The sequence below is a fragment of the Lissotriton helveticus genome, chromosome 1_1, assembly GCF_964261635.1.
Source record: "Lissotriton helveticus chromosome 1_1, aLisHel1.1, whole genome shotgun sequence".
Taxonomy (NCBI): domain Eukaryota; kingdom Metazoa; phylum Chordata; class Amphibia; order Caudata; family Salamandridae; genus Lissotriton; species Lissotriton helveticus.
The window spans coordinates 1,137,606,261-1,137,628,794 of record NC_136057.1 but is presented as its reverse complement, the minus strand read 5'-3'; the positions used below and the strand labels follow the sequence as shown (position 1 = coordinate 1,137,628,794).

The 22,534-nt window shown below is 43.6% G+C and overlaps 1 protein-coding gene across 1 annotated transcript in view; it reads right to left on the bottom strand.

The window, feature by feature from the left end:
* The window catches only part of MGAT4C (MGAT4 family member C), a 1,165,419-nt gene that overhangs the window by 26,965 nt on the left and 1,115,920 nt on the right, over positions 1 to 22,534 (bottom strand). Inside the window, exon 9 of the mRNA XM_078656572.1 lies at positions 7,005 to 7,149. Within this exon, the coding sequence (XP_078512698.1) occupies positions 7,005 to 7,149 (145 nt within the window). The remainder of the gene's footprint in view (positions 1 to 7,004; positions 7,150 to 22,534) is intronic.

Here is a 22,534-nt window from a genome sequence, read left to right as displayed (position 1 = left end):
CAAGCCCTAATTAGTGCATGTGAAAGAAGGGGTCAACATGTTCTATGCCTGTTACAGTCCAAAGGATCCCTGCATTTCATCAGGACCTAGGGACCCTTATCTACTCATGAAAGGATAGTAGATTCATATGTGTGTGTAATACCATACCCTAAAAACACTGTGATTAATAGTATAGTATACCTTCTGTGTAAACCTAATGTATGGGGCTAATGGCACCAATCGTGTATGCCAGGATGGTTGCTCAGTGGCATACCGAAAACAATCGATGGCGCTCCTTATACTCCTTGTCCTTTCCTGGTTCTGTCATCACGGGAAGTGCAAAGGGTAGCCCAAAAAGAGAAGGCAAAGCAGCAAGGACAACGGCTGATACAAAGAATATACCCAGTACAGGGGCAGCAAGCAATACGGCTGACTCAACGCAAAATCAATCATTCAACAACGAAGACCTTCAGCCCGTTGTCAAAACAGTAAATACAACAAAATCAAAAAGAAGTCAAAAACAGAGGTCACGGAATAGAAATTTTCCAAAAACAACACGACTACGGAACTACACCATCTATGCCCAGCTTTGTTTAAGATCAGTGGAACTTAATTGCTTTTCTTGCTCTTTTTGCTCTTCTAACATGGTGACTCATTCAGTTACACTACAGGTTGTTGAGTAGGTGTTTAAAGAAAAGATAAGTTGGCCTCCTTTGCATGTTTATGGGGTGGGACTCAGGTATACATTGAAAAAGAGCCTTCATAATGTCAACATCCAGGATACCCTAGATTATATTAATTTCACGCACACAAGAATCTTTAATAATGAAAGAAGTAGTCAGTTCAGCCCTAAGGTCTCTGCCAATAAGGAAAGAGACAGAAATTGATGACATTGGAACATAAATATTACTAGCCACAGAAAGAAAATTCAGTCAGGATGCCTACCAAACTATGCTAACATATTTGTAAAACAATATAGTAAGCAACAGATTGGAAGAGATCATTTTACATCCCAATACCCAATAGAGAAAAGAGACCTCATAGACCTTGTAAACTGCCATAAATATTCCCTAATCTGATAAACTGGCAGGATAATTAACTGTCGTTATAGCCTTACGTAGTATGAAACCTACCTACTGTGTAAGCTGGGTTCAGGATAAAGATGGAGAACAAGGAGTATAATTGCTGACATCAGCTGGATAATTGAAAAAATGTATGACTAAATGCAAGAAAAAAATGTATACCAAAGTGCAGCACCCTGTTTTAAAGTTGATCCAGAAGACCTAGAAATGGTGGCTCGCTCCTGTCTTGTTGGATCAACTATCCATGATAAATGATCCAGCAGTAAAAATGTACTCTTAGCTCTGGGCAGAGGTTTGATTAAAGACTTGTAAATGGTTTTCAAAAGAATCAATGCATCTAAAAGAACTCAGAATTTTACAAGCAGTGGTTTTCCTTGTGACACTGTATGGATGCGAAAGTTAAAAAGTGAAGAAAGAGGACAGGAAGAGCATGGATGCATGTGAACTGTGGTGTTAAAGGAGACTTCTAAGAATTTTATGGACAACCAGGAAAGAAACCAGATGTATCATTGATTAAATCAAACCCGAAATTTCCCTTGAAGAACTGATGACTGGACTGAAGCTCTCATACTTTGAATTTATTGTGTGAAGACCCAATTCCCTGGAAAAAAACCTGTGATGCTTGAAAAACTAAAAGAAAACAGTGAAAGAACACAACTAGCAGCAAGGTGAATGATTTTAATCACAATAGCAAAAACAACTGCCACAGAAGACATAATTAGAAGACAGAGCATTCTGGAGGCAGTCTTTCAATATATGTTTGCCAGGAGTCGTCTCTGACTTTTTAGAGCCTACGAAGAGTAGATGGCCAGAAACAGATAGCATACCTGTGAGAATGGGCATCTGCTTATAGTGCCCCACATTTTTTAGTAGGTGTTCCCGTAATCCTGCCTCTGGGAAGTGTGTGACTACCATTCAGCCTCTCCTTTGGTGTGGTCTGGCATTGAAAATGGTGTAGATTGGCTAAATACAAATGGCCTGCTTAACCCTGAAGTACAACAACTATATTCTGGTGAAGGAAATGTGGCAAAAAGTTTGAATGCCACATGTGGACTGCATTATACATTTACACCATCCACATGCATGACTGTAAAATAATATCCTCAGGCCTAATGGTATAGCCTTAATGGCTGTAGCCTAAATCACTGAAGCAAAATATGTCAATAGACATGTAGATAACATAATTTTATGTATTAGCTGAATCATCCCTAACCGTGCCTATACCCTATTTGGCTGAGTGCACAATGTCTAAAATCAGAAGATGGTAACTATTAACCCCTTGGCTGCGGCGGTAATTCCGCCGCAGCGCTAGGGGGGAGGTGGGGCCGCGCGGCGCCGCCATGCTCTTGACGGAACCACTCCGTCACGAGCGTCGGGCGCGCTGTGCTTGTGACAGAGTGGTTCCGTCACGGCCCCGCCCGCTCAGTAGAACGCACCGCACAGTCCAGAAATCAGCGCCGCGCTGGCGCGGCGGCCGGGCCGTGACAGAACCACTCCGTCACCAGCACAGCGCGTCCGTGGCTGGTGACAGAGTGGTTCTGTCACCAGCATCGATGAGGTTAAGAATAGTATGTCCTTAGAGTGATTAGCAACAAAGTGCCATTTTTATTGGTTTTGCTATTGTAGCTTTTTTTCGTTATGAAGAAAGCCTGTCCTTGATCAAAAGTCACTTTTTCACAAATCAGGTATGGAAAATGTTACACAATTAATTATAATTTTATTTGCATTATTTCTCAAAATTGTAGTTCATTCAAGAAGGTAGACCATTGCTAAATATGGTGGAAAGTTAACTTTAGAATAAATCGTCTTTCTGCTGTTTGGAAATATTAGACGTACCTAATTCGATTCTGCTGGGCCCCATGCCTCACATTCGTTAAGGATCCCAGTTAGAGTATGGTAGCCAGTCTGCCATGACAGCAGGGGGATGTACTCCCCTGCTCTGGTGGAAGACCGACCACCATACTTAGAAATCTCCACTGGGCATTTTGACATCTCTGTGCCTTCAACAGAGCCACCAACAGGGTGGCTTTCTTAAAGTCACTGACACTTCTTTCAGAGGTGCCATGTTTAAAGTGCCCACTCAGCAAAGTTTTTTTGTTTTGTAAAGCAAGCTCACAAAGAGGGAGTTTGTTACTGAAAAAAAAAATCCTAGACAGGGTGTTACGTTCAGTTTGGCACGAGTGGATATGGGGTTCCTCAGTAGGTGTTCTGGAGGGACTCATTCCCCAGTGACCTGGCAGAACATCCACCTCCTTCCTTGAGTCAGTGGGATTCATAATACTCCTGTGGTTCCAGTAGAATTTGTGGGACTTCCCACAAGATTTCAGACTTTGGCAAGATTTTGCTGCCATCTTGGGTACAGTTTGGGTACTGTTCCATATAGACGAGCAGTTCTTAACGTGTGGACTGGGAACTCCAAGTGTTCCATAACGGTTTAGATAATCAAATACTATTAACAGATTAAGAAAGTGTTCATAAGTAAAGACGTAAAATGTGAAATGTAAATTTTTTAAACATTTGGTAAAATGTAAGTAATTTAAAATCGGAGGCTAAAAAGTAAGTTGGTAACCTAAGATTGATTCGTGGGAGCAGTGCAAGTGTATTAAGCAGAATATAATATGGATAATGGGTATCCTCAATTGAATTTAGAAGAGCTGCAACCTTTCCATTAAATTAAAGATTTAGGGCCTGATTAGGAGTCTGAACGGCCGCAAGACCACCAGACTCGTGGTGGCGCAGCAGTGGCGATCCGTCGTATCACGACTTACAAAGTCGTGCCGGCGGTGGACCGAGGGCTGCACAAAAGACTGCCGTTCCCTTGTGGTGGAGCTGCTGTGTCACAACGCAATTTGCTGAGCGGGGACTGGCGCAGTCCCGCTCAGCAGATAATGAGTTCATCACTGTCAGCATTTCATGGCGGGTGCCCCACCATAAAAAGGCTGGCGGTGGAGGAACAAAGGGGACCCTGCAGGGCCCCCATGACCACCCCGCCATGAGGATACATAAAGGGGGGCACAAAATATGCCCCCCATTCTGTACCCTCACAATTTCCTGCATGACATGGACATCACAGACCATTCCGTTCTGGACTTTTATGGCTGCTCCCATTGCGGTGGCTGTTTTCAAGACACCACCATGGGAAAGGCCATAGGACCTCCAACCGGATTAAGAGTTGTGCATTTCCAACTTGTACTGCAGTTGGTCATCTTTGAGTGGCATTGCACAGGTTGGGCACAGTGGAGGCGGCGCTGCACCAGCTCCGCTGCGCCAAGCTTATAATCAGGCCCTTAGTTTTGAATATTTGTTTAATTAAATAAAAAAATTCATGATTTGTGTATTAGAAGAATGCTTGTGTTTTTATTCTTGTGTATTGTTTTGCATTTCAGAATAGCACGATTGGTTAGACCATGGTCCCCACTTTCCAGTAATGACTTAGTAGGGGTCCCCAGATTCCAAAAAGGATTCAATGGGGTCCCTGGATTCAAGTAATGATTAAGTGGGAGTTCACAGAAATCAAAAGGTTAAGAACCATGATTTAGTGCACGCTCAAGCTATTGGGAGGTGTTCAATCTCAAGGATAGCAGAGAGCGAGCAGCTTTAGTACTGAGAATCAGAGTAAATTGAATAATTATATTAAAGCCTTCAGTATAAAAATACTTGGATTTAGCATTCAGTTCTTTGACTTTGCAATTGCTTAATAAAGGGAACAGTATTTGCAGAGGCCCCTACTTGTAATAGGTGAAGCAGTTTTGTAATTTGCTAAAAGGAATCTATACTGGAACAAAAACTTTCTTTGTTAGGTTTATTTGCTTTGAATTGACATGTCGCATGGCCGACTCGCAATGTGCAGTAGCTAGCTCAGTTCTGGAAATAACCTAAGTTTGAAAGATCCTCAAACATTTAACAGAAATCTCAGAATTGTCTAAGGTACATTACTGTAAAAGTTTCTGTGCAACCAGACGCAGACTTTGAACATTTGAAAATGTTCGATGTACAATACAGTTTGTGCTGAATACAGCAGCCAAAAAGAAACTCAATTGCTTGATTCTTTTTTAGTTGCTCTATGGTTTTATCACTCAGAAAATACTTATAAAGTTCTTGTTGATGGTTTAAATCGCGATTCTGTTTATCTTGTTTTGGAACACTGTTGGCATTTTTGTTAAAGGTCGCTGTCTTTTGGTTACAACTATCAAAGTCACATTACTGATGTCTGCTATTTTGAAAGGCTCCTGATCAAGGTATTGTTGGATGTCCAGGGAGGCAAACATGAACTGCTGCAAAAGGTAGTGCCAGGCAATGGAATTATTTTATAATTGAGCTTGGTTGGTGCTCATCTGTGGCTAGTGTGCATAACAAAAATAGCTTCCCACTACCAGATTCCCAGATCACATTTGGAACTGGTGAAACTCAGAAAAAATAAGTTATCATTGGACATGCAGCAGAAGAGAACCAGGCTGCGACCTGCTCTTCACATGTATCAAGGGACTTGAAGTGCTCCCCAAACATGAGTTGGCTGGCCTCCTTTTAGCGACAGAACTCAAAAGACTGACGCAGGGCTCTATCCTCTGTGGGAGAAACTTCCACCTAGTTGTGTGTTGACTGCATTGGATCCTGCTAAAACCCTACTGGAGAAAAGGCTGGACTGGATGATATGGGAACTGTAGGTGGGGCCAAGATTTGCTTTTCAGGCACCTGCGCAAAGTGGGATTTTTTAGGGCTTCTGCAGGACCAAAATAATGTGCTAAGCCTCCAGGTGAAGAACATGATCTCTGCAGCCAAGAATTGCTGGCTTGTCCTGCTCAGAGGTTTTTGAAGCAAGGTTTGAGTCTACTACTGGCTCGCTTAAAATTTCATGAGGCCCCTGTACCAAATTTATGAGCCAAAGCATCACTTTACCTGTTCTGAGTATAAGTATTCACCCTAAACACTACGACCCAATTGAATTTATAAGATTCATCATGATTCAGTTCTGTACTACTTATTGTACAATGGAACAATTAATTCCAGTTGCTCCCACTATGCTGGCTCATCAGTACGATAACTCCTCTTTTCCTGTGAAATGTAACATTTTGCCATGTGCAGTGCTTGTTCAAGTTACAGGTCCTCAACTTTTGTTACAGGTGAAAATGCAAGACTTGGTTCTTAATATATATATATATATATATATCTCCTTCTGTTGATTCTGGTCCTTCCTTAGAGAGTGCAGTTTGTAGCTGAGGTCAAAATGGATTCTACAGAAACATCAAGAACTTGGATAAGCCAGACACATGTTCCCTTTCTATTTCATATCACTTTGTCAGTTATGGAACATCTAAACTTTATGCAGATTTAGTAATAGGAAGAGGGGGAACTACTTGGCCTATAGTAAAGATGAACGCAGCTGGAACACCCCACTGACCCAAATCTAGAGTCGGTGGATCCTCACGGAGAACACCTCTTGAACCACTAACAAGTGACCCTGTGAACTGGTAGTAGAAGACCTCTTCGTGGATTAATAGGAAAATGGAGACACACAATAGACCACCACAAAGAATGCATGGTCTACCCACCCGATGGTCCCACCACACTATGGCTGTGATTTCTGCCTTCCACAGTGGGCCAATTCATTTTGCGCACTTACATGCTTCCCCCATCAGTGGCAATCAGGCACTATCCTTCCCAAAGTGGCATCATCTGGTTGCTATTTTGGCAGGTAAGATTTACATTTCATCGTGGCACAATTCTCTGTAATGTGCACTGTGACTGCTACGAAAGTGACTCAGTACTTGTGTTTTTATGGTAAATTGGAAAAAAATATTCGAGTAGGTGAACAGCTCAGAAGAAAAAAGAACTTTGGGGATGGGTGACTACAATGTGAGATGGTACAAAGATGATCCGACTAGTTTTACTGAAACATTCTGAATGTTGTTTAAGAAATTTGATAACATTTTGATAATTACTTACTCTTCCTTGGCAGAGGTATCCCAGCTAAATAACGGTAGGTGACATTTATAGCTCCTGAGAAGTTAGACAGTTCTTTGAATGTGTGGACATAGCGCTCTGAATTTAGTTGGGGAGTCGATGTTTCTCTGAGACGCTTTTCTCCCTCCTGCACAAACACACAAAACAATACACAGAATATAATGAAAATTGTGGCATTAAACACTTTAACATAATTTACAAATAACATAATGATTCTAGTTCTCTGGAATCGTAGCATTTCCCAGTGCGCTTATTTTTTTAAGCATTCATTTTTTTAATGAAATATTCAAAATTGAAGTCAATTAAGCTTTACTTTCACTCTTGTATTGTTTTTCATTCAGAGAGAACCAGTATAACATAAATGTCCGTACACGGAATTAGAATACAACAAATACGGACAATAATTGCTGTAGAGTTTCTGAAAATATACCTCTATTTAGTCTTGCCCCTTTTCTGTTTAAAAAAATAAATAAATCTAATGCGAAACAGGAACATCAAAGGTACAGATTCTGTAAAATGTAATAGAACTAGTTGTTTTAAATACTTCAATCATTTACGGCGAATTTTAATTATTTCTATTCAGTCAGATGATCCAAGAAGTATTGGTCACATATAGCATTAGTTTTCATGTATTTCTCTTGTTCTGCCATATCTAGAGATTGAAGAATAAGCTTTTCTTGGTTGTCAAACCGGAACGCAGCTTGGAATCCGGGTGGGTCTATAAAAAACAGAAATGTCCTCGGTGTGTAGAAGAAGTTTAGAGGTGTTTCTATAACAGGTTTCCTTTTTTGCTAATGATCTTTAACCTAATGTGACCATGTGTGCTTTCGTCATGTAGGCATCACGTGAAATCAAACAGCCAAAGAGCCGACCCCCCTATCAAAGTAAACCAACCTAGAAAGTGAAATCCATACTCACCTCGTTCTCGAGCTATCCACTAGTCATGCCACTGTATAATTCTGTAACTCTTTTAGTTATTATTTACCCTTCCTGTGAGGTTAGACTAATCATACTCTTCCAGCTTCCCTCTAGGCTTACAGAGACCTCAGAAGAGGGTAATATCTTGACCCATATGCACGATTGTGATTAAAGTATCGGAAATTGCAGTTATAAGGGTCAGAAAGACCTGCTCTATTTTACGCTAGGAGCACAGGAACTCATTCTTAGAAATTCAGTGCCACACTACTACATTACCTCGCTCAGGTATGTTGGAATGTTCAACTACACTCATTATCAAAACATGTTGTGTGTGCTGCATCTAGGGATGCTGTGGTGCTGCCCTAAAAACATTACCACTTTGGCAATGTGAGAAAGGGATTTATTAGTTGGGATAGATTGATGACGACCACAAGTAAAAAGTAATTGGGGCATATTCTCAAGGACTTATCACCGATTCAGCAGCGCTTTTCCGCAACGCAAGTGGCGATAGATTTATCGCCCTAGTCACAAGCCTGTGCTAACAACCGACATTGTCAGTTTACCTGCGATAGCTGCCACTAAAAACATTGCCAAGGCTGACAGCGACAACTAACGCTAATCATATGCAGAGTAGGCGTTCCCATCCAAAAAGGAACGATAACCCCACTTCGTGATATTCTCAACGACCAGCCAGATCAGCGATGTGGACCAAAAACAGGCGATAAGGCAAGTTAGCAGCAGGGACTTAAGACCTGCATTTTTTTGGGACTTAGGTAGGATGAAAACCTGCAGTATAAAGGGAGCCCAGCCCAGAGCCACATCTGAAGACCAACAGATGCCATGGAGCTACTAATCATGCAGTTTGGAGACCCAAGAGGGCCACAACACCCACTACCACCACCCCCAGGACCACCCCCATCCCCAGGACCACCCCCCCCGACAACCACTGAGGCTGCGCAGAATAAGACAGCAGACCTTCCGAAACACCAGCCTCAGAGACTTAACGCCAGAGGATGTCATTGCCCACTACAAGCTCAAAAGGACAACCATCTTCCGCATCCTGACCCACATTGCCCACAGGTTGACGGTACCAACACAGCAGACAACCAACATCCCTCCTCAGACAAAGCTGCTGGCTGTGCTGCACTTGTTGGCCTCTGGTACCTTCCAACCAACAACTGCCAGAGTCGGAGGAGTCTCACACCCAGCCCTATCAATGTTCCTTACACCTGTCTTGGATGCCATCATCAGCTTGATACCCTAGCACCTTCACTTCCTCCACACTACGCAGGAACTGCTGGAGACCAAGCAAGGCTTCTACGCCATTGCTGGCTTCCCGCACGTGTTGGGGCAATTGACTGCACACGTGCCCTGCTTGTGCCCCTGCCGACACTGCACCCAATTACCGCAACAGAAAGCACACACATTCCAAATTTGCAAGCAATAGTGGACCACCGAGGACTGTTCACCAATGTCGTTGCCAACTTCCCAGGTCCTACATCTTCTGACAGTCCATCATCAAGCAGTGCTTTCAGGATGGCACATATGGAAATGAACTGCTCGTTGATAAGTACCAACGGAACACACCACACACCTCAACTCCACAATCATCCAACTCACAACTGTGAGAATGCACACGCACCAAAATCACATACAACATGCCAAACAACATGCCCACCTACCAGACACAACAACACAAGTAAATGTAGTAACAGGGGCCAGACATGTGGACAAACCATCCACAAAGGCATGGCCTCTCTGCCACACAATTACAGAATGTGGGGAGAGGTGGGAACCAAGAATGTGCGAAGGAGGCAAGTGACCTATGAATAAGAATGTACACAATGCCAAGTGTGGCGGTGATGTGCTGGACAGTCGTGAGTATGCAGAGCACAGACATGTCCATGTGGACATGTACTGCTGGTTTGTATAGTGTTGTGGACATTAGACACAACCATGTTACCTCAGGCAGTGGGGAAGACCTTGGACATGCAGCTATGTCGCCCCCCATGTAAGCGTAAGCATAGTGGGCTGGGCCGAAGTACGCCAGTTCTGTGTAGGAGTGTGAATAAATAGCCCGGGGCTCTGGGCGTGGTTCACTTCCGGGATGGCCACCAAAGTAACTACTGCGTGTGTCTCTGTGTCTGTCATATCCTGACCATAGGCCTACACACTCGTGGTGGACCACCTTCAACTGACAAATCTAAACCGGCAATGAGGTGGCTACGTCACACGCCACCCGGCACACATCTCATCATCACCTACAGGGGCGTGTCTGCCAGGGCGGCGCCCCTCACCCTGCCGTGATGCCGCGGCCGTGACCAGTGATGCCTGCATGATCCTGTGCGCCTGCTGCACCCCAGCCCGCTGGTCCCCAGACCTGTCGGGCACCCAGCGGTGATTGCCCTCCCCTGTGCACCCAGGTCTCACTGCTTACCTGCCGCCACCGGTGTGTCTCCAAGAGGGCCTACCACGTACTGGTGCAATCTTTAAGCCGGAGGCCTGCGAGCTTGGCAGCCTCCTTAGCTGATCCCTGGTTTCCACGCAACAGCCCCCAGCGCACCCAGTGGCACTGCACGTCGGAGTTTTGTGTGTGCTGACAGGTCCCTTCGGCCTACACTGCGGTCATGCAGGTCTCACACAAATCAAATCCGGTCCGCACCGCCAGGCCTACTGCATCATCGGAGGCTGCATACCCGCTCAGCTCTTCAGGTGGGCCTACCTCGGTGCACCGCAAGCCATCGCCACGTGGCGGTAGGCCAGTGCTGGATGCAGTGCCTCAGGTGCTACTACCTCTGTGCACCTCAAGTCATCGTCCCGTGGGGTTACCCCACAAGTCCGCCTCCAGCAGCCAATAGCATGTCCTTGGTAACGCCACTGGAGCCCTTCACAGTCAGAGGGCCACCCCGTCCCAGGCAGGCCACTGGAAAGCCTGGATGGAACGTCTAGAGATGTACTTCGAAGCCCCCGACATCCCAGCACGGCGGCGGCCCACGCGTAGGCATGGGAGGAGCGTGAAGAAATGGCCCAGGGCTCTGGGCGGTGGTTCATTTCTGGGCTATGGGCGTTGTTCAGTTCTGGGCTGGCCACAAAAGTAACTATGGAGTGTATCTCTGTTGTAGTGTTGGCGCCACCCGGACCTTAATCGACAATTTTGCAATGTAGCATGCACCCGGAGGGCGGGCTCGCCCCGAATGGATAAAGTAGCGCAAGACTGCTAGGGGTCTTGGCTCCTACATGCCAACTGTTGTCTGTGCATCTTCATTGCCCAGCATAAGCCAAAGGCCTAGCATCAATCGCATACTTGCAAGATCATAGACAGGACACATCTGTGTGAATTAGAATTTTTTAATTGCATTCAGTGGAGTGTTGAAGCAGGACCAGTATATGGCCATGTAAACCCCACATTACATTGTTGCCCTGTGGAGGGCCAGGCAGAGTCCTTTATGGATTGGCAAGTTCATCGGAAGAATTCAGTCTGTAGTCTTATTGCTGTGTCATTTATAACCAAACCAAATATGGCAGTCCATGTCGTGGGCCAAGGTGAGTGTCGCAGAGTGTATCGGGGGACAGTGGAAGGTGTTATTCCAGGGCATGATGCAGAGGGCAGAACCAAGCTGAAACAGGCCATATGGCGGGGATGAATACTACTGCTTCCTTCTTACCACAAAGACAGAATCATCCACACCATCTCCTCTGATTTGTGATATGCCTCCCATGTGGGTGGTGGTGTTTTGTCTGCAGCACTGTGTGGCACTGACACATCAGGGGCCAGAGGTGGAATGTCTGCCGCACTATGTGCCACTGACACATCAGGGGGGGAAGATGTGGATGGAGTAGTAGCAGCAGCATTCATCTGCGCCAGGCCGTGTGGCAGCAATGCCCTGATGAGGATCTACAGGGCATGGAAGATACATACCAGCTACATCTCACTGGTGTGCCGCTGTGGCAGCCATCTTTCCACCTGCATCCTCTCCATGTTCTTCATGATCCTCCGCATGTATCCCAACTCCCGGGTGACTGGAGCCACTCTGACTAGACAGTTGTTCTTGTCACAGAGTGATGACTCCAGCGATGTCAGCCATGGCTTTTTGGAGAGCATGGAGCGGACTGTGGGTGTCTGCTAGGGACTGTATGTGGTCCTGATGGGTTTCGGAAACCCACGTATGGCATCTAGTTTGGCTGCCATGAGGTCAAACCCCACCCGCACCTGATCAGCCTTGTCCTTCTGGCCCTTTAACACAAGGCGTTGGAATGCCATGTGCTGGTCATAGGGGTCCTGGGAGACAGCTGTGGTGCTGGGTGCTTCCTGCTATGTGGTCTGTGCAGGAGGTGGGGTCTCCTCGATGCAGCTGGGCTGCCCTGCTCCTGGGGGTGGGGTGCTGAGGGTGTCCATGAGCTGTTGGAGGGCGTTGGTGTCGATGTTGTGGAGGTCCTCTTCATCCTCATTGAAGAGATGTAGGGTCTGCTCTGCCGGAGGGGTTGATTCTCCCTCTGCAATGTAAAAAGGGGATGCAGTATAACAGTGTGTTCTGTGTATGTTCACGCATTGGACAAGTTTACAAACAGACTGCATGACAATGTACATTGTGACTGTTTGGGAGGAGATACCTATTTGATGCGGGACAGTGGACATTTCTACACCATCAGGGATGTGAGGTTGTACTTGTACATTATCATCTCACAGGTTCCTGCTATGCTAAATGTTATTGGCCAGTTTCTATACACAAGCGGCAGCAGTTGTGTCCTCTGTTCTGTTCTGAAAGTGTTGCAGTTTGTAACACATTGTGGTCAATGTTGATGTGCTCTGATTCTTATGTGTGTGTGCTGCATTGTGGGAGAGTTGCCCCTGCAGCTCTAATTTTTCTGGCCCTTATCCCTTTCAGTCGGTGTGCCTTTCACTTCTGTGCTCATATAGCGCTGAGATGTTGCAGATTAGGGTAAATTGAGCTCTTGGTGGGAGTTGGGACTCTTGGGCATGGTTTGTCCTCAGATGTCTTGTTGATGTCAGGGGTTGTTTGGGCACATGGATGTGTCAGGGTGTGACCTGCTCCTTTACAGATGTGGTCCACACTCAGCTACCTCAGTGTTGTGGCGTGCACCATGTTATGATAATTGGACTGCAGCCATGCTAATTGTCATGTAGTATCACTTGCACTGTCAGTGTGGCTCATGGACCCACAGCTTTGCTGGGTTCAGCACATGTGCATGGGTTTGTTGTTAGACTAGTGATGTGTGGGAAGGGCCCCTTCTGGGCACATTGTCGACGGGGGCCTACTTGCTGTTTCTATTTGTACTGCAGTATGCCAAGGAGATCAGGGATATGATCCAGAGTCATTGTGTGTGTGAACTGTGCTGTACCTAATTGTGCATGTGTGCCATTGTGCCCATCTCCTCCTGTCCCCCAGTCCCTGGTCGTTACTCACCCTGTTGCTGTTGGGTCAGGTCATGTTGAGCAGTAGTGTCTGGTCCCCCAACTCCTGCCACTGTCTCCCCACTGATGACAGTGGACACAATTTCCTCCATCTCATCCAGCTACTGCTGTGGCGCTGAACTCCCACCTTCAGTCTGCATTGAGGCTTTCCTGTGTTTGGCGAGTTTCAGCTTGGTTTTGCACTTCACATCATTCCAGCACTTCTTGAAGTCATCCACTTCTCTTCTCTTCACTCCGACTGCCTTCACCTTGGCCAAGATGAACTGCCATATTGCATTTTTAGCTGCCAATGACACAGTGGAGGTGATGAACAGCTGTTGGTGGTGTCCTATCACCTCCGTAATCAGGATCTTGTTTTCCTGTGGACTGAATCGCGGGTTCCTCTTCTTCTCCTTGCCCTTCTCCTTCCCCGATGTCCCTGGCTGGTCCTCCGGGGGTCTGTGGGGTTCTGGTTTTGTCTCAGTAGTTGCTCCAGCTTCCTCCATGGTTCTTCTCAGTAGTTTGGGTTTTGTTTTTTGTGTGTTTTTTTGCAGCTTTTATGGTGATTTTTCCAGCCTGACATGCGAATAGCATGCCTGGTGCTGCTTCTGGCTGACGTTTTTATTGCTATTTGGCCCATCGCAACTTTTTTCACGTTCGTGTTTCCTTTTTTATTGGCGTACCGGTAATTTTAACCCAGACATTTGAAGCGTTATCTGAAAACTATCGCCTGTTGCCGGCCTCTTGAGAATACGCCGATAACACAGCGTTAGTTTCCTGTGATAGCCGGCGTTATGTAAAATTCTGTAAACCTAGGTTGGCGATACTTATCACCCGTTCTTGAGAATATCCCCCATTATCCTATTAGGGACAGTCATTGGTCCAGTAATTTAAACCTGAGCTCAAGGCCAGGTAATTAAAGCACAGAGGAGACAGGCTTAATGCAACGAAAATATATACAGTATTTAGAAGTAACAAAACCGTTAACAAGTTGAAAACAGAATACAATAAAAGTCCCACTGTAATTTATAAAAATAGGGAAACATTTATTAGGCAAAATGGCACAAAAACAACACAAGCCCAAGAAGGGGAACTGCAGATAATAATTGTTATAGATTTAAGTGTAGAAAGCCCCAAGAAAAAGTAAATCACCAATAATAGATAATGGTTGCGGTAGACTGGCACCAAGGTGCAATTATAGGCTGATCGTGATGGACACACCAAGTGCATTGGTCCTTGTGGAAGTCTGAAAGTAAAAAGAAATTGAAAAAGTTTCTCTGTCCCACTGGTCCGTAAGAAATGTTTGTTTTAAAAAAATTCAAAATGATCTCCTGGTGCCCAAAAAAGTACAGGAGTACATTTGTAAGGCCCCCAGAAACTCAGAGGGGACACCAAGAGACACTCCAGGTGTCAGGCAGAGGCATCAAGCAAAGTCCACTCCAAGTTCCAGTTTCCACTGGTCAGTTGGAAATTTCCAGAAGAGGCCCTCCAGTATCTTTTTGTGTTCCTGTACCCATACCGGTGGTCATCCAACTGACCCTTGGAGCCCACGTCTTCTTTTTGGGTCCACGGGGCAGTAGGTCCTGGCCTTAAAGCTCCTCTTAGGTGACCAGCCGCAGGTCCACTCCTCTCTTTTCTTCCACAGGTACAGAAAGTGTTCTGAGTATGGTACCTTGGGGTGCCACATTTATAGTCGGTATCAGCTAGTGGGTGAGGTTGATACCTGGGCACCCCCTAGTCAATTGGATAAAAGTTCCCGGAGTAAACCGTACCCTCTATTTCAGTAGATCCTGCTTGCATTACCGCAAACAGTCCCAAAATGCCATGTGCCAATATATTTTCAAGGCGGGGAAAGTCTTCAGCCACACTAAACTTAGGCTGTAAGAGCATGGGATGTGTAGGGCACTGGACTGTGGAAATTACCAGAGTCCACCCACAACCAACACTAAAATCCATTTCAAACCAGGCCTTGAACCCACAAAACAGCAGGAGACAGAAGTCTGGTAGGAGAAAAGCAGGGTCCTTCAGCAATTAGGCAGGGAATACATAAGAATTGTCCTAGCATGCTGTTTTCTCCCTTTCAAGTGTATCAAAGTGTTACATGTGACTCATCAGATCTGTCAGGCAGAATTTGTCATTGTGGTACCAGCAGGATGGCAGGCCCCCACCCTTCTGCTGAGCTCAAAGGAGTCCATCCCTGCCAATTCAAGTTGATATGTCCATCACAGTCCTATCCTATTGTGTATCTCCTAGGAGGAATTATACACTTCATTCACACCTTATTCACACCAAGTTAAGGCCGGAAGAAGATTGAGAGTTAGTGATTATTAGCCTCCAGAAACTTCGGGCAAGGAAAAGGTAATCTTTTAAAAATTACTTTTGCATTGTCTTTATTAAACAACAGACTTCACCATTGAGTTGGTGTTGGAAATTTGTCCTTTCTGCTGGGCCACCACAGATTTCTTTTTCATTCTATTACTGAACCGGTTTTCATTGGCCATTGGACTCTACACACTTTACCCCTGCTAAACAGCGGTAAAGTGCTTGTGCTCTCCCTTTCAAGCATGGTAAAATGATCATACACCTTACTGTCACATTTAATTTACTTACAAGTCTCTTGTATGTGCTTCTACATATACCCAGGCCTGGAAATCAAATGCTACTAGTGGGTTGCAGCACTAAGTGTGCCACAAACTAAGGTAGCACTATGAAGCATGTCGCCTTCCCCTGCAGTCTGGTGTGTAGTTCTAAACTGCCATTTTGACCTGAAAAAATAAATCTTGTGCCAGGCCTAAACCTTCTTGTTTCCATTATATGTCTCCTCTAAGGTAAACCCTAAAGGTTCACAGGGAATGTTTAATATTTTACATGTCCCGGCAGTGAAAAACATCCAATATGGTCTTTACTGTGTCATGGCTGGCTCTCCCATAGGTGAACAATTGGTTACACTATTACATTTAATAGATGCAAAATGTAGTTTGAGAGTAGCTAGTCAGGGACTTATGTTAATGGTAGTTTAAAATCCAACTTAGTGGCTAAATAGGATTTTAGATACTATTTTTGAAATGACTCTCCTGTGGTGAGATGTGTATTGGTCCCAGACTGTAGACAAAGGGTTCTGGATGTGGGAAGAGAGGTCTTCTTCTTGACACGATGGACTAGGGGACTGTGCCCAGCACCTGCCTACTCTTTACAGGTTTCCTGACCTCTCATTGAAAGATGAAACACACTCCTAGGAATGCCTCCCTTTTGTTTCTCTAGATAGGCTGGTCCCAAACCAAGTGAGAGGGGAAGAACTTGACCAGAATTGGGTAGATTGGCCAAGAGTTTTCCCTATCTACACACTCACACTGGACATAAATGTGGCACCACCAGTACCCCCTCAGAACACGTGTGGACCGTTTGAGAATCAAAAGACCTGCCCTGTTATCTGAAGACCTTGGAGTAAAACTGGGCCTGCTTGCTTTGAACCTGAGACCCCAGAACTGACTCCAAGGGTCAGTTGGCTGACCTCCTATTTAAGCTACAGTGACACAACAAACCTCCTGAGGTCTCTCTCTCTGTGACTGCTCAGCAGACTGGTTCCAACTTGACCTACAATGGACCTTCTGCTTGCCTCTGTTGATTTAAGACCTAACCCCAAAGTGATGCTCCCCCAGGTCCCGGACCCTTGGTTGATGTTATGTATACTCCATAAAGATTTCTGATTTTGGAGGTAAACTTTCCACTAGAACCAACCTGGCCCTTACATCTGACCTGTGGACCATCGCGGCAGGGCTTAACTTTTCGTTTGACTTAGTCTAGCATGACCAGGTAAACACGTTGACTCTTTGTGCTTTTTGGTGATAATTTTAATTGAAACTGAAAAAATCCATGTCTCCTGTTCTAGTTGTTAGATTTTTGTTGTTTTGGTGTCATTTTAATTATTACAATGTATTCTGTTTTACTAAATTGGTTTGAGATTTTTCTTGTGTACTTTTTTCACTTTATCACAGTTTCAGCACTGAATATATACTTTAAACATTGTCTCTAAGTTAAGCTTTATTGCTTTGTGCCAAGCTACCTGAGGGTTAAGCAGAAGTTTATGGAGTGACTCTTGTGATTCACCCTGCCAAAGATTGTGATCTTATTTGAGATGGATTCTTAGCGCCCCTCAACAGATACTCTAATTTCTTACAATGGGATATTTAATAATTATTACAAGTAGTTGTTTAATTATTAAACATAAAGTATTAGTATTTTGATTTGTGTGCTAGTTTTTTAATGGCCAACTCCAAAGAAACTCTCAGCACACACATATCATGGGTGGTATCTCTTCTACAACAGTTTGGGGTTGTAATAAATCAGAAGCAGTCCATCTTAACCCCATCTCAGACTATTTTGCTTCTAGGATGTATAATCAATTCAGGCAGAGCATCTATTATATTTTCTGCTGAAGGTAATAAAGAAAATTATATGGTTAATCCTCAGGATAGACACATGTTGTCCTTGGACACTAGTCAGGATTGTAGGCCTCTTATCCACATCCATTCCGGATGATCTTTCCAGCCTCTCTACACTGTTGGGCCTTTCAGCATCTAAAAGTGCTACAACTCTCCAGGGCCTGCCTTATTCAGCATTAATTTTCCTTTCTCTAGAGGCAAGGGCCGAGGTGGATTAGTAGTACTCCCAGATGGAAGCCTACAAAGGAAAATATTTTTATGGCTAGCCCTCAGATATCACATTAGAGCCAGTCTCCAGCAAAACGGGCTAGGGGCTCAATGCAGAGATATTGTTACAGAATGAAAGTAGCTTCTTTTGGAGTAAACAGTTTAGCTTCAAACAAAAAACACTGTTGTATTCTGCTGCAGATGGACAATGAGTCTGTCCACTGTCTGGTTCATAAAAAAGTTAGGGTGTGAAACGTCCCAATGTCTAGCAGACTTGCTACAAGGGTTTTGTCATTTTTGTCTGACCAGAGGAGTCATGCTACAGGAAGGCTATCTTCAAGGGCTTTCAAAATTAGTAGTAAATTGGGTATCAAGTTTATTTTAGGAGAGGAGGGATTGGTCTCTAGATGTGAAAAATTTCCAAAGCATTCTATGTCTTTGGGGCCTGCTTCAGGTCTATCTTTTAGCCTTTCATTGAATCAAAAGTTATTCCTGTTCTTTACTTGGAAACTGGATCCAAAGAAGAGGTAGTAGTTGCTTTCCTTTAATAGTGGGGGTCTCTTCAAGGTTATGTGTGTCCTCCGTTTGCAATGATTCTCAGGACATGGATACATGTCAAGAGAGATCTATCAACACTTGTGTTAGTGGCTCCTTCTTTGACAACTCAAATGTGGTATGCTCAATTTCCAGAGCTCTTGATATATTGTCCAATGATAATAATGTGATTGCTGGTACTATTGTGAGGTCATAGTGCGTCTAGTCAGTGATTGTTTTTTCTTTTCATCCATGTTATATTTTGCTGCTTGTGGTAAACTAAAAGAGACTTCAGTGATAATCTTGGCCTTTGTGTCTTTGATAGAATCAAGATCACATGTCATAACGCTGGGTGAGATTTCCATTGCACGTGCCTGCACTTCTTTGTGCACTTCCCTAATCTATCAACGACAAACTCGTAATCAGAGGAAATCATCAGTAGAACAAACACAATTACTATGCACAATCCCATGCTGAAAATTGTATTTACATGGCATCAACTGTAAATTTGCACATGTGCAAAAATGGCCAGCTGAGTAGACCACACTGCACTTGCACTGGCCAAGCGACACATCTCCCATACCAACTCGATTTGTTTAGTAGAAAGGGTGGACCTGATTACGATCTCAGCGATGGGTTACTCTGTCACAACGGTGACAGATATCCTATCTGCCAAAATCTAAATCCCATAGATTATAATGTGATTTATATTTTGACGGGCAAGATATCCATCACAGTTGTGATGGAGTATTCCATCCTCAGAGATCGTAATCAGGCCCAGAGTTGTGCCTCTCCATATTGAAGTGCTCCAATACTTAAGACTTGCTTTGGAATTTCAGATGCCGTTAACTTCATTGGCACACCCCCTAGCCAGGAGGAAGACTTGCACAGGGTGAGGTGTAAACTAAGCCCATCAGATTTGGTGCCATTGTGGTCTGACTTGACAGTGCAGCTGCCACCAAACAATTATGTGGGCATCACTAGAAAGGGCGTCTGGCTCCGCCACCATGTTGAGAGCCAGGAGTACATGTTTTGAATGGGCAAAAGTTGTTAAAAATATGCTTGCCCTCCATGCAGCTGTGATCATTTTGTTTTTCTATCCAAATGTCTACTCTTGAACTGTCAGGGGCACACACATGACATTGGAATGCTATTAAAGTGTCTTAGAAAATTAGATAATGTAGGGTGATTTTCTCTGACAGCAACACAAATGGGTGAGGACAATCATTAACCTACATAGATTTTAAGGTCTGACTTGACAGTGCAACCATCACCTGACCTTTTGTCCTACACCAATATTATTCTACACTTATTGTTTCTACAAAAATGCATACTAATCCCTTGCTGTTTACACTATTCCTTTAAATCCAGACCTATTGGCATTGCCAATGCTTGTTTAAAGTATGAAGACAGGAAGAATCCAGGTGTGCAGCTAATAATGCTGCTTTTACATCCCACCAACACTGCCACATGGTATAAAGAAGGTGAATGGGTATGACAGAGCAAGAAAAAAGAAGCAGCTGATTGAAGCAGGAGGTACATGCAAGTAGACACCCATCATGAATAAAAAAACAGGAGACTGAGGCAGAAGCATGGGCAAGGTACCCCGTGGTAAATAAATTAGAAAGGAGCATACTGCATCCTGCCTTCCACATTATGACATGCCCTATCAATAGCACTATTTATAAAGATGATGAAATGGTACCTGGTGTTTGTTTTCTATGTACTGTTTTTGAGTTGTACCGACTGTTACTATGCTCTTGAAATATCTTAAATGTATATTTATTTTAATCACTTCCAGGATTTAATTATCTTCCCAGAGTTTCCATCTCCCTTACCTTTTGCTTATTGCTTTTCTGCGGGGCATTCTTCCTTATTTGTTAAATATACTTTGCTTTAATCCTCCTACTTTTTTGGAAATGTGATCACATGTCCATATTAAAGTATGTTTCTATGAATGTTATGTCCTTCCTTGTTTGCTGTAGTATTTGTGGTTCAAATGTAACAGTGATTTATTCCTATCTGACTTCTAAGTGCTGGCACACAAAGGTCACTTCATTTGTTTGTGAGACACATCCACATATCTACAAATCAGATCCGGATTAAGACCTTTAGAGGCCCTAGACACCTAATACATTTTCGTGCCCCATATATACCTAATTCAAAATATAAACAATAATAAACCATACAATAAATGTTATTTCTCGTAAGGAAACAAATCGTACAGTAAGATGGAAAATAATGTTTATTTTTGTATACATTCACTTTATTGATAGGTTCAGCTGCACTATTTGCAGTTGTGCACCATTTCGTCCATGGTAAATAAGGCAATGGAACATTTCTGTGGTGCCCCTCTTCCCTTGATGACCTAAGCACGTGCTACTTTTGCTTAATGGTTAATCCAGCCCTGCTACAAATCCATGTGCAGGTTGCACTGACTGACTAGATTGCTGGCTGCTACTTTTCTTCCATTTTCATAAACAACAACACCACACAAGACATGTTGCGGAGTTAATTAACACACACAGGCTTGCCATTGCCAGGAGATACGTTTGCTCAGAAGTTCGAGCGTATGTATGCTAATCCCGGGGATTTATGCTAAAAATCCATGTAGGCCATCGACTTACTTTCCAATCTGTGGGCTGCAAAGTAAGGCATGAAAGGCTTCGGATCGTTACTTATCTCTGTCTGCGAGCGATTGTAGCATGGCTGGGAAGAAATAGTCTATAGAGATGTCTTAGAGGCCTGAAGTGTATTCTGCATCACGTAGAAGTGAGCTGCAAAGCTGTGTATGAGCGAAGAAAAGGTCGATGTGCCTGCATAGAGAGTAGTGATAATAAAACCCAGCCTGGTAACACGGATTATTGCGAAGGATTTTGAGGTGAATAGCCAAGGGAAAACGGCAATACAAATCATGGTGGCAGCTTCAATACACATTGTGAGTAGCAAATACTTCTAGGTATCCTTCTTTAAAACTGTGCGAAAATGAAAAAACATGAAATTAAGTATCTTTTACCTTAAACAAATGAATAACCAGAATGTAAACACAAAATCGAAAAACATCTATTTACATGCATATTCCCCACATTAAAATGACATGTTTCAGATTCTTATCGCCACCTGACCTAATTTCCCACCTCTTTTAAGTTTATACTATTTTGCAGTTCTTTCTCTAGCGTTGGTGCATTTAGGGGCAAGTGCTCTATAATATATTTAAATACATTGAAATTGTGTAGGTAGCTATTTAAGTACACTATATATATTTGCAGTAGATATTTTGTTCAGTCATTGTTTTTCAGCTATTGTCTTTATATGGTTGTATTACGGAACCACACATGCAATTACCATGCATGCCTTTACAACGTTAACTTAACAACGCATAGGTCTTTACAACATGTCTTTACCACGCAAAATGTTACCATGCATATACCATTACCATGCATGTCTTTATAGTGCAAATCACTTGAAAGCAGAAAGTAAACTGGAAACAATATTGGAGCAGAATCCTGAGGAAACAAAACTAACTATAGATCCGATTCCAGACCTAAAACATCTCTTTGATCTAATGCATGATTTAAATGAAGAGGAAACTACAGAAAGTCAAGTACTTCAAGAACTGGGATTGAATACAACAAAACACAAAAGAAGTGGTCTGAAAACCAAATCTAAATACTGTCCACAACTATCTCCCGGAAATAAAATCAATCTGTTTTCAGAAGCAGTAATGAAAGAACTTGACAGCCTAGAAAAACCCGAAACAACAACAGAAGAGAAAATCTATCAACTATAGAAAATACGGTAATCAAAACCTTAATGGAGAACAACGATATAATTATAAAACCCACAGATAAAGGCGGTGACATAGTCATACAGAACAAGACCGACTATGTTAAGGAGGCTCATCGACAACTAGACGACCATACTGAGTATAAAAAACTTGTACATAATCCCATCAATAAAATGATTCTGGAACTACAAACCACTTAAATGAATGGCAT